This window comes from Vombatus ursinus, unplaced genomic scaffold, assembly GCF_900497805.2.
Source record: "Vombatus ursinus unplaced genomic scaffold, bare-nosed wombat genome assembly UNPS02014959.1, whole genome shotgun sequence".
Lineage (NCBI taxonomy): Eukaryota > Metazoa > Chordata > Mammalia > Diprotodontia > Vombatidae > Vombatus > Vombatus ursinus.
Genome location: NW_020954737.1, coordinates 13,339,012 through 13,352,341, shown reverse-complemented (window position 1 = coordinate 13,352,341; position 13,330 = coordinate 13,339,012). Strand labels below are relative to the sequence as shown.

At 34.5% G+C, this 13,330-nt stretch overlaps 1 protein-coding gene across 3 annotated transcripts in view; it reads right to left on the bottom strand.

Moving 5' to 3' along the window:
- Positions 1-13,330, bottom strand: part of NCK1 (NCK adaptor protein 1) — a 78,423-nt gene continuing 65,093 nt past the window's right edge. For 2 of the 3 annotated variants that reach the window (XM_027845242.1, XM_027845241.1), the window contains 3 exons: positions 12,480-12,723; positions 4,396-5,108; positions 1-2,080 (listed from right to left, as the gene is read on the bottom strand). In XM_027845242.1, coding sequence (XP_027701043.1) covers positions 1,886-2,080; positions 4,396-5,108; positions 12,480-12,705 — 1,134 coding nt within the window. In that variant the 5' untranslated portion in view covers positions 12,706-12,723 and the 3' untranslated portion in view covers positions 1-1,885. Of the gene's footprint in view, positions 2,081-4,395; positions 5,109-9,601; positions 9,749-12,479; positions 12,724-13,330 lie in introns of those variants that run through there. The other variant, XM_027845243.1, reaches the window with a different exon arrangement.

The window sequence follows — 13,330 nt, the reverse complement described above, 5'->3', positions numbered from 1 at the left end:
TAAGCATACATCACATTTATTGCTATTAAAGTTCTCTAACAACAATTAACTTTTATAAACAAAGGGTCACTGAGTTAGAAAGATTAATATTAACTAAGCTACAAAAGCAGAAGAGGAATAATGCCAATCACCTTAATAGCACTGCCTTCATAACATCTGGAAAGTTCTACCATTTTATGGTAGATTAGCAAAGTTTCTGAAGCCAGGACTGCCACCCAGTGGCAATACTAAAGTAATAAATAACTTTAAGACAAAATCATGTTTAAGATAATTATGTTTTTCAAAACTGAATTAAATTTACAGATTTCAATTTTTAAAAGTTCTTTTGGTTCATTAAGAGTCTGTAAATAACATGTAGAGACACAAAAAGATAAACAGTTCACATATTTAAGGAACACTGAAGAATTCTTGTTTAAAAAACCAAAAGGATCATTCTAACTTTAAAATTCCACAGAATATTGGTCATTATTCATATTTTTACTGATTTTCCACCATTTACTAAGTGAAGTAGCTTTAATAAACATCCGAAATTAATTTTTAATAAGCATTTTCAGTTGACTGTCTAGCTTAAATCTTCAGGTTTCAATTTGTGAGTGAAACAAAATACTCAACAAGGTGCAACTATGAAGTAATGATACCAACTTTCCCATGAGGCACACAGAATTAGTCTAATTACTATAGTCATGTCTCATATTAGAAACCAACATACTTGGTTAGAAAAAAAAAACCAAATCTACAATTAAGAGCATCTACAAAAATAGACTTTGAAATAAAACACATAACTCGATGAATAAGTCCTGTTTCTCCCACAGAAAAGCAAGACCAGTTCACAAATTCTTCAAAGTAAGGCATATTTGGGAACAAAACACTAAATTTAGTGTTCAGGTCAACAAGTCCTGACTGTCTCCTATCAAAACTAGAAAGCAGAGAGTAGGACATATTTTTTTTTAAAAAAGCATTTCTAATAACTGTTGATGTTGCCTAGGAAAAAGTCAAGTATCTTACAGTTTAGTCTTTTCCCCAAAACTTTGCCATTTCTTATTTTTTGTTGGCACAGACTACATCCTGAAAATCCTTTGGAAAAAATGACACTATAGAGTTCATTTCTCATTTTAAAAGCTAAATGTATCTCACAGAGATTGCTTTGTTTTCACACAAGTAACAGATGGAGAATAATCAGAAAAGGCCAATTCAGTTCTTTAGGGTATTTCCCCTGCCCCCTCAATAGCTTAAAAACTCCACAGAATTTCTTCCAACCTTCATGTTTTACATGAAACACAGGCAGTGAATGAATTTCGTAAAATTATGACAGACAGGCTTATTTGGTATTTACAATGGCTTAGAAGAAAAATGGCACCTGGAAACCATCTCTAATCTTTTCCAGTGATTATTGTTCTTCAGTCCTACATAAAAAAAGATTAATATTTCCAGGGAAATTTATTTTAGAATATTTGATTATAGGGACACAATATTTTTATACTTCAAGAGACAGTGTAACAAAAGCAATTGCCTAATATGGTAACCCTACTAGAAAAATAAAGGATAAGTAATTTAGAATGTCTATAATTTAAAGATGTCTGTCTTTCACTAAACTGATGATGTAAAAATATAGAACTTATTACTGGAAACAAGAAAAAGGAAAAGCAACAATAAAGCTGAAAATCAAAAGATGGAAGCAATTGCTTTACAAAGTTTTTTTTTTTTACATAAAATGGCATATATGTGCATTGCTATGTTATAATAAAAATACATATGTATTATAGTCAATTTCATATAGAGTTAAAAACATCAACTTCCGGTCTGGCACGATTGGACCAACATCTTCTTAGTCTTCAATTATATTTCTAATTTGAAATTTGCGGCAGTTATTCTGGTCATCTTTCTATCATGATAAATGCTTGATGAGATATAATTTTTCTCCTTGTTCACTTGTAAAAATTGGTGCTTTTTTATAATGTTCTACAAGTTCTTCCATGGTGCTGAATTTACGCTGTCCAATGCAGTAAACAGTGTCTTTCAACTGGACTTTAAAATGCTTGTTTTTCCCTTGTGCTTTCAAAGATACTGAGAAATCATTTGGCTAAAAGAAAACAAATATACATTTAGAACTTAAGTCATTTTTACCAAAAATTAAAGATATGGCTATCACAGTTTTATTATAGATTATACCTATAATAAATAAATTCTCAGCTATAACATGTGATACATAACATACTTCTACCTCCAAGCAAAGATTATTTGATAAACATATGGAACAACCTTGCTTTATCCACCTCCTTACAATTAGTCTCTGGTAACAGAAAACTCTGAGGAAAAAATTCTGAATAATCAATTCTTGTCCTAAAGGAAAAAGGAATGAAGCTTTTCAAGGAAACTTGCAACAATCATCCAAAAGGCTCCAGAGCAGAGACCTAATTCAAGTCTTCAAGGTTACACAATAAGAAGTGGTAGTATATTAGGAAATTTTTGGTTAAATGTTTTGGCCTTGCAAAAATATCTACTAAGAAAAAAAGAAAATGCAGTCCTTTGCTCTCAAAACTACCACCTTTACGTCCCACAGCAATCCAAAAAGCCTTTCAACAGGCAGTTTTCTGAGTTAGAAATACACAACTTCAACCTTCCCAAACATATGAAAAGACAGTAAGTTCTACACTGACTCACACTTCCCCACATGTACTCCCCCATCATTAATCCTGTCCTTTTCTCTCACCTCCCACTCCTGTGGTAAGCTATCCAGAGCTGATGGTATCACCACAAGGCAATTCTTAGCACAAGAACTGTCTAATCTAATATCTCTCTATCAAAATCTCATTGTGCAGTACAGATATTTGGCTAACCACTTATTTTTCCAAACCACTAATTACAATATTTTTTTGGCATAAATATACACAGAGCATCCATCCTCCTCTCATACCTCAAGAAAATCATTCCCCTTAATTCCTTTTGTGATTTTTTTTTTGAAGCAGTTGGGATTAAGTGATTTACCCAGAGTCATATAGCTAGTAAGTGTCTGAGGGTAGATTTGAACTCAGATCCTAATGACTCTCAGGCTGGTGCTCTAACCACTGTGCCACCTAGCTGCTCCGCCCCCTTAATTCCTTTTGAAGTAAAAAAAAAAACCCTTAATTATGGTTGACAAACATAAGCATATTTATAACATTTATATAATGAAAAGAAAAAGAAAAAGAAAATAGTAGCTAACATCTATATAACACTTTAAGGTTTGTTTAATATGTTAACTCAATTGGTCCTGAACAACTCTGGGAGGTAAGTATTACCTAATTGTATAGATGAGGAAACTGAAGCTAGAAGATACACTGACTTGCCTAGTCACACAGCTAAGCAGATAAGGCAGAATATGAACTCAGATCTTCTTGACTCTGTCTAGTAATCTATTCAATGAGTCACCCAGTTGCCCCATTAAGAAAAGGAAAGCAACTAAGTTCTGAAATCAAATTCACGTGATCGACCCCTTAAGATCCCTAAAAAAAGTCCAAAAACCCTTCTGAGAACCTCACCAAGTCTCCATCTACTACCATATCTTCCTCAAATTAACCTTGTGCTTTTACATTTTGCCCCTTTGAGAGGCAGTGTGGTATAACAGGTAGCAAGTCAAGAGGACCTGGGTTCTAATCACACCTTACATTTAGTAATTTTGTGGCCCTTAGCAAGAAACAATCTCAGCCTCAGTTTTCTCATTTGTAAAAAAGACATAATAATAACTGTAGTACTTACTTCACAAGGTTGTTGTGAAGAACAAATGAAAAAGCATATGCAAAACACTTGTCAACTAAGGTATTATAATAATGTCAGGGTTCATTTGTTTTTTTAACCATTTTTATTTAGTTCATTTTTTCAGCATTATTTCATTACTAGTACTGAAATAGAATTGTTTTCCTTAAAAATGAAAAGGATTAATTCTATGTACATTACAGGCTTAATAAGCCTACACTACACAGGCTGGCCTGGGAATTATCATTTATAATACAGATTTTATCACTGATATTGGTTTTGTTCTATTTTGGTTTTTTGAGGGGTATGAAAATGTCTGCCAAATTCCAAACAACATGCAAAGAAACTTGGAATACAGTCTATTTATAAATTGGGATTTCTCTATATTCTTACAGGGAAATATTTGAATATTTAATTCAAAGGCAAATCCCCCAACTTAAAATATATTTTAGTTTCCGTTTTTCTCAACCAGTATCAATTCTGATTTGGTCAGTTTCTAATTTTCCCAGTTCCTCAGTTTGATGCACAAGATAGTATTTCAGAATGCAAGACCAAATAGCCTGATAAAGAAATTAGGTCAAATTAGAGGATTTATTTACATAGTTTCTAGTTCTAAGGAAAATTCAGAACCTGATTGTGATTTATCAATGAAAAATGACTTACTGAAGATTCACTATCTCGAATGAGGAAGTCCCCTTCATTCCCTCTTTCATTCAATGCCATTTCTGCCTGATGTCTAGTGACTTTCCCATAATACCACGGGTTGCCAGCAAATCTGCCGGTGACTGCTGGACCAATGTAATCACACTGTGGAGGTGATGGTTCCAATCCTGAGGTTAGATGACTATTATGCATGACAGTAACATAGTTCTTTGGCACCAGGCCCACCTGCCCATTAATCTTCCGACATTTCCACCACTCAGGGTCATTTTCAGGTTTTTCAATAACATCCATCACTTCTCCTTTCTCAAAATTTAGCTCTTCATCATTGGAGGAGCTGAAGGGGTAGAGAGCTTGGACCACATGTAACACCTGTCCACTATTTAAATTGTTGACAACTGCTGCTAATTTCTCTGATAAGGAGCCCATATGGTCACCCAAAGGACTGTCGCTTTCTTCAGTCACATAGTTTGAAGGAAACCATCCAACCTGTCCATTATAGCTCCCCCGCCACCAACCATCGCTGCATTTCTCCATGACAACCACCTTTGTCCCTTTTGTCAAAGATAGTTCATCCTCCCTCTCTGCCATGTAATTAAATTTCACATAAGCAGGCATGTTGAGGTCATAGAGACGTTCTCCAGGGTCAACAAAACTGTCATCAGCAGGAGATGCAGAATCTGGCACACTGGGTTTCCTTTTCACTTTTCCAATACCTGTTTACATAAAAAATAGGGATGGAAAAAGAAAAAGAAAGCAATAATTACCAAAAAGTTATCATCTGATCATTATTCATAAAGTCTTCAGTTTTCAATGTGGTGCATCTTTCTGGGAATGAGCATAAATTTTTTTTTGTCTCACTAGTGATATGGACTTAAATCCTACCATCCACATGACATAATTTATCTCGCCTACAATACCCACTCTTTTACTGTTTACTGCTCAAAGAATAGATGGCAGCTACACAGATAGAAATATGGATAGAGATATAGTGGATAGAGAGGTAGGCTAACAGTCAGGAAGATCTGAATTCAAATCTGGTCTCAGACACTACACCTATGTAACCCTGAGCAATCATTTGATTTCTGTTTGCCTCAGGTTTTTTTCCCCCTTGTAAAATGGGAATAATAATAGCATCTACCTCCCAGGGTTACTGTAAGGATCAAATAATAATTGTAAAGTACTTAACACATTGCTGGGCATATAGTAAGCACTATATAAATATCAGCAATTATTATAATTATTTCAAATAACTATATGCAGATAATATGGTATCCTGAACTTTAATATATTTTCTTTTTAAAAAGCTTTTCCTACTTTTGAAATCTGTATATACAGATGTAAAAAAAAAAATAAGTTAAAACCTAAAGCTATCAACATATAAGTGAAATAGTTGTGGCTCTTACTTTAAAAAATCCCCCCAAAGTAGGTGTCCATTAATTGGGAGAACAACTTATGCCATGCAAACAATGAAATATTATTGTACTGTGAGAAATTACTAATATGAAGAATTTAAAAAAACTTGGAAAGATCTGTATGCAGAGCAAAAGAAGCAGAACACTTTATTTAACTATAATAATGTAGAAGAAAACAACACTAAAACACACTTCAGAACTCTGGTCAATGCAATGACCAGTGCAGTGACTGATGATGATGAAGTATACCTCTTGTCTCCTGGCAAAGAGGTGGTGGACTATAGGTTTAAAATGAGTCAGGCATTTTTAGGTGCACCCAACATAGTAAACTGTTTTGCTAATTAATTGTATTTACTTGTTATAAGACAGGAGGGAGAAAAAGAAAGCTTAAGTATCTACATAATGCCTATTACATTTCATGTACTATGCTAAGTATTTTACAATTATTATCTTATTTGCAAAGTAGAGTGTGTTATTATCTTCATTTTATAGCTGAGGAAACTGGGGCAAACAAGGTTAAATGACATGCCCAAAGTCATACAGCTTACAGTAAGTGTTTGTGGCCATATGTGAACTCAGATATTCCTAACTCTAGGCCCAGTGCCTTATCCATTGTACCCCTTATCCATCTGTCTCAGAGAAAAATTCTAATTGTCAGAGTGAAGGGATAGTGCTTGTTTTCTTTTTTTTTTTTTTAAGGCACCAACATTTAAAAAGAAAACAAATAGACCTTAATTTACTAGAAATTATCAAAAATCAGTCAAATCTAGAAGTAAAATGTGCTGATTACAAAAGTAGCCTTTAATCATTATCATTCTCTTTCTGTATTTCAGAAATCCTAAAGAAATCACCTCTAAACCCAATAGACATACTAAATTAGAAGGAAGGACTACACTAGCAAACTCAGTTGATATCTCAGAGAATAAAATGACAGTAGTTGATTATTTTGTTCTTAGAAGTGGAAATACAGATAGGTAATTTTATGGTATTAATCACTTCAACTTTCATGCTTCAGAGTCAGAACACAATTAGGATGCCTTGTTTACAGACAGAGGTGTGGACTACTGGCCAGTGACTGTGGTGTCCTACTGCTGGATTAGGTCTTAAAGTTAACAATCTCAGTGATCTGCTATCAAATGAGAGAATGAGTATGAAAATACTTCTAGAAGGTAAGTGATATACAACTGTAAGGTATTTCTATTCATTACTTTCTGGCTCAAGTCAGGGACTAGCAGAGGAACTGGGAGGAGGGATAAGGAAGAGGTACTAAGCAAACAATAAAGATTCATTCAATTTTAAAATGTTGGAGTAGTTCAAGCATGTTACCATTCCACAAATAAACAACCAGATACTCTCATTACATACCTGGCTTCCATAGAAGTCAAAACCCCTAATCCATATATATCTATCTTTTTTTTCACCCTCTTCCCAACTACAGTTAAATATCATCTTTCTTCACTCCAATCAGTCCTTGATGTGTCAGACTGCTCTTAATCTCCTAATCAACCATCTATTTCTCCAAACTTCACATCTTATTTTTGCCATTTGTTTTGTCATCAAATTCCACTTATAATTCTTGCCTGTGGAAGACCTACTAAGAAAGACTCCATAAGTCAATTATGGCCATTTACTTACTAGATTAAGGAGAAAACAGAATGTAAGTGAAAAGTGTGGTGTTTGAAAATGCCTAGGTTAAGTCCATAATAAAAAAAAAAGAAATTTTTTAAAAAGAAAAAGATTGCAAAAATATCTGGATAAAGTGAAATGAAGGAAATGTATCCACCTAAATTAGGTTAATCTTTTTCATGTGGTCAAAAAAAGGTCACAGAGATAACCATAAAGTTAATATCCACCCTCCCACTGGCTTTGGAACCAGAAACGACTGGTTAAGAAATGTCTACTCTTTTCCCTTGAGGCTTTTATATGATGGATCCTCTAGCCACATACCATATCTTCCTCCTTTGATCCTCTCTTCATTCTGAACTCTTACCAGACTGCTACCTTATCATGACATCTTAGATTTAAAGGGGTTCTAGAACAGGTAAACTGGGGTCTGTGAACTGATTTTTATAATTTTCTTTCAATATCATTATCTTCCTTTGCAATCCTATGTATTTTATGCCTTTAAAAACATTATCATGAGAAGGGGTCCGTAGGTTTCACCAGAAGGCCCAAGGGGTCCATGATACAAAAAAGTTTAAGAATTTCTGCTCTCAAATGTACCTAGCCCAACTCCTCATTCCATGCAGAACATCTCTTCCAAAATAAGCCCAAGTGCCACCTCCTACAGGAATCTGCCTCTCTCCCCAGCCCCCAGATACTAAATGACTTTATATTTCCTTTGTATATATTTTGAATTTCATTTAGTTTTCTGTGTATGTTGTTTTCCCACCAAAAGCTCCTTGGGGAAAAGGACTGTTTTGTTTTGGTTTTTTTGTCTTAATAGCACTTAGCATAGTACAGAACATAGCCTGGCACATCGGAAGCACTTAATAAATGCTTAATGAATAAATGAATCTCTCACAATTGGTCATTCACCGGACAACTCTAAGTGTTAAATGCTGAAATCTGCCTCAATTCTCATCCTATGTTCTAGGACTACACAGAGTAAACATACCTATTTCTTCTTCCACATGACAGAATTTCAAATACCTGAGTAACTGAGTTTTCTCATCTCCTAATACATTCCTCAAATAATAAAAGTTTTTTTTATAGCACTTTAAAGCTTGCAAAGCATCTTCTAAACATTGTCTCATTTGAGCTTCACAAGAGTTCTGTGAAATATATACCACAGGTATTGTTACCCCCATTTTAGAGAGGAAAAAATTATTTGCCCAGTCAGAAAGTTAGTGAGAGTTGAAGGCAAGACACCTTCCCTTCCTCCTTCCTTATCTAGCTTCTGAGAATAAATAGAAAGCGTCTTGGTAACTTTTTTCTCTGCTTCCTCAAACACCTCTGGCATAGGAGAAACTAATTATCACCACCCAGTTTTACAGAAAAATAAAACAAACACTTATGCAGATCAAATCAGACCTAAGTGATCACAAAAACTCTATTTTTAAAAAGCCCACAGAAGACACACAGATCATGTTCATATATTACGTCAGTAAATTTAAATATTATTTTATCACATAATGTCAAAAACAATCCTACAAGTACATGATTTTCTTTCAGTATTTTAGCTAGTAAGGAGTTTTAGCAACTCTTCCAAAATGCTCAAACACATGAAAAATATCAACCTCTAATGGTTATAGATTGTAATTGGGTTAATTTTAAATGTTTATAACCAATATCTAGCTTCTACTAATCTGTATCTTTTTTTTTCCTTCAAAGTTTAAGGGAAAAAATTACTGCTAAAATACTTCAAAATTCAAAGATAATTAACTCAAAATTCAAGCTCCTTTGTATAAGCTTGTTAACATGAACTTTAGTCATTTCTATGGTTTACCAAAGTTTGTTTTCTACTTTAAATGTTGATTTTAAGAGAAAAAATAAGCATACTGTATCTAAATTGGAAATTTAGTTGAACAATCTATATTTTCATCTCCATGTCACTAGCCAACTCTAAAGTACTTTAAGTAATCTAGCTTCATCTAAGGCAGAATTAATTTTATTTAAAATTCCCCACAGTCACATATTCCATAAGAAAAAATGAAAAACATCAACTTTATGACAAAACATAAATAGGCCAGATCTTTCTATGGAACATTTACATCTTTAAAGGGAGAAAATCTAGCTCAAAGAAACACAAATACTGAAGCAGATCTACGGAGCTAATAAACACTTAAACTTACTGAAAAAGTCTTTAATGATGTTCAACCAATCCATTTTGCTCAAAATCCTGTGCTCTCCTTCTTTCAGTGGGTCATACAGCTCGGGATAACTCTCAGTGAGCTTCCTGGTCTGTTCTTCAACACTGAAACTCCCCACACCCAATCCATGTGACTTGGCCCATACCCAAACAATAAAAGTTTTTCTGAGGCTTCTCCCATTCCGAAACTTTTGATCTTCACAAGAACTTGCTTAACAAGTACGTCATGTCTGTCACAAAAAAACACTCTAACTTTCAAATATAAAAAAAAAACTGAAAAGGTGGCCTAAGCATTTGATAATACTTACTGAAGCGATTTTTTTCCTTGCTAGTACTAAGTTCTATCTCCATCTTTTTTGGTATTTTCCCTTTCTTTTTCTGTTTAACTCTTAGTAACCGGTATAATCAGGAGCAGTCTGGTCCATTAATTACTTTGGGGAATTTCCAAGTAACAAATGGCTGCATGCAAAAGTTTAAAATACTGGGAAATGGTTGGCTGGATGAAATCGCCAGATTATTATCATCATTCCAGCTATATGAACAAATGACTTAAATAGATTTCATAGAGTACTTTAAGTTCCCCTAAAAAAGCAACACCACATAAGTGAAAAGAAATAAATCATATACTAGTTAACTAAGTCTTAAACAGTTGACTAAAACGTTATCAATACTGTCAAGAAAATAGTAAGCAAGATTTTTCTTGTATAAACAAATCATTTTAAAGATACCTAATTTGGTTTCCAAAAAACTATATTAATAAACACAAAAATTAGAACTCCTCCCTCCTTATCACACCAATTTTTAAAATGTCCTTTGGCAAATGTCAAATGGACTTTTATCATATCTTCTTAGTAACTTCTAGTAATTTTCAGAAAAACTGGACCAGTTGAGTATGTCCCTGACTCTTCCTGTATATTCACGAATAACACTGAGATCCTTGGCTGATGAAGAAAGTTAACTTGCTCTTTCCAAGTCCTTAAATCAGCATGTACATACAGTTTTGCTGAGAATACAGGATTTTAAAAGATCAGAAATCATTGGTTCTGATTCTGGTTTTACCAGTAACTATGGACAAATCATCTAAACCTCTTAACTAAGAACGATGTTCATATATTGTTCAAATTTTGAAGATCCAAGCAAAAGTTACTTCAGATGTATCACCTGATGATCAGTGATTATCTGGCTAATATTCTATGCTTAAAATCCCTCTGGAATGTTACTGATTTCACACTTGGAAATTATTTGTTTTATGTTTGTATCGCACTCTAAATCTGTGATGAATTTTGTTACTGTTTTGAAAATGTTACAACCGTCTGTTAAAGAGTATTAGTTTTTACTTTTATTATTCATAATAATTAAATTAAAAGGAGAAAGTAGGATGATAACTACCTCCTTGGTAGGATGCATGAGAAACAATAAAAACTAATTTAAAACAATTAGTCAGTGGTAAAACACAAAAGTATTTTATTTAAGCCAATTATTTTAGCCACCAAATTACCTTTCCAAGTAGAAATTTTTCAACATTCTTTTCTGCATATGTAGAAAGCACAATATTAGGTAATAGCATGTTTTCCTGAATACCAACAATCAAATCCAGTCCCTCCCCAACTCCTTTCCTGTTAGCCAAGAGGGAAAGGACAAAGAACAGAGGTCAATCCTCACCCCTCCACACTTCCTTCCTCTCAGCTTAGCCAAGGGAAGAGTAAAGCAAGGACCTCTGTTTTCTTGTACCAACAAAGAGACCCAGAGGAAAAAGGAATCAGAGAAAGAAAGAAACAGGAGAAAAAAAGAGGGAGGTATTTTAAAAGGCCGATTATTTGTGGTTGGCTACAAATGATTCCATAATTAAAATTACAGCAAAAATGATTTAATTATTTTTTAAAGTTGAGATTCCTAACTAGAAAACCAGTAGCTTAAATACTAGGCCAGTAGGTATTTAAGTTCATCTCAAATATAATAACTTATTCTACATTTAAACTTTAAATGAGATATCATCTGAGTTTGGCTCAATTAGGGCACAAGACCTACCTGCAGTCCTCTGACTTGGCTACGTTCAACATCTACAGACCTAAGACTGCCCTTACTAAGCTAGTATAAAGATTGAGGCAGACAGTAAACACCACAGGATAACAGGTCTAAAAGCCATAAAGTCAGAGGGCATCCAGTCCAGCCCCTTTATTTTAGAGACAAAGAAACTGAGACCCAGCGAGGTGAAATAACTTGGCCAGGATGGCATCAAGTAGTGGGGATCAGAAATAGGATGTGAATCTAGTTTTTCTGACTCACAGGGTACTCTTTCCACTGTATCATACAGCTTCCCTCCACTCTAGAATCAGTCTACAAACTTGTTCATTAGGGTCATTCTTGCTGACTTTTACATTACAAATTCTAGAAACATTTTGTTCAAAACTACAGTAAATTGTATGGAATAGCATGGAGTGGCAGACGTCTTGGAACTTGATGTTATCCACCTGAAACTATATTATTTAACAAACTCTCCTATACTGCTGACTCGTGGACCTGGCCCTGCCTGATTAAGCTGGTACCATTAACGCACTCATGCTTCAGCATGATACCATTTGAGCTAAGTATTTTAATCAATTTCAGCAAACATTTATTAGCCACCTACTAACACTTACCTAGATGGCACAGTGGACACAGTGCCAGGCCTGGAGTCAGGAAGACCTGAGTTCACACTAGCTGTGTGTCCTTGACCCCAGACAAGTCATTTAATCCATTTGCCTCAGTTTCCTCATCTGTCAATGATGAATGACTGGAGAAGGAAATGGCAAACCACTCCAGTATCTTTGCCAAGAAAACTGCAAGGGGTCACAAAGAGTTTGACATAACTGAACACTTACCTAAAGTATCCTTTAGGTTTTTTACAATAGAAGCTTTCCTAGCACTGTTTTTCCTTTCAACATAGTTAGAAGGCACAAAACCAGTTCTGTTCATAGAATTTCGAACTCTCCACCAGGACTTGGAATCATCCAGTAGCCAAAGTCTTTCATTCTTCTTTATGTCAAGCTCTTGCTCCTGCTGGGCCACATAATCAAATTTGGCTACCACCACCACTTCTTCTGCCATCTTCTAGTAGCTTTGGCACTGTCAACATAAAAGGCATAGAAAATTTAAAAGTATTCCCTTTAAGACAAAATGCCAAGAAATCAGGACTGAAGATAGTATTTGGACGTATGATACTCCATATATGCTGGTATGAATTTGGATTTTTCAAGTCCCAAGTTTTTAGTCTGTATATCCTGTATATTATTTTAAAAGATCTTGAATTTCAAATTTGATCTGATATTGGAACATTTGAAGAAAGGCATACCTGTTAGCAAATCATTGTATCTTTCTATTTCAAAATTACTTTGTCCTGTTTACAGGGTCAAAAATAGAAGCCAGCAAAGGGGACAGATAGAGGTATCAGGGAGAACAATAAGGGTGTATGTTGTCTTGGTAGCCAAGGAGACAAAAGCATCCAGAAACAAAGGGAATTCAGAAATGTCAAATGCTGCAGAGAGACCAAAGTCATAGAACTATAGATTTAGAAATGGCAAGGAACTTAAAGGCTAATTACTCCAACTCCCTCAGTTTACAGGTAAACTGTGGCCTAAAGAGGCTAAGTGATTTGTCCAAGATCAACTGGTATTTGAACTCTTGTTCTCTGAATTTATCCAAAGCGTTCTTTCCACAGCATCATACTGCCTTC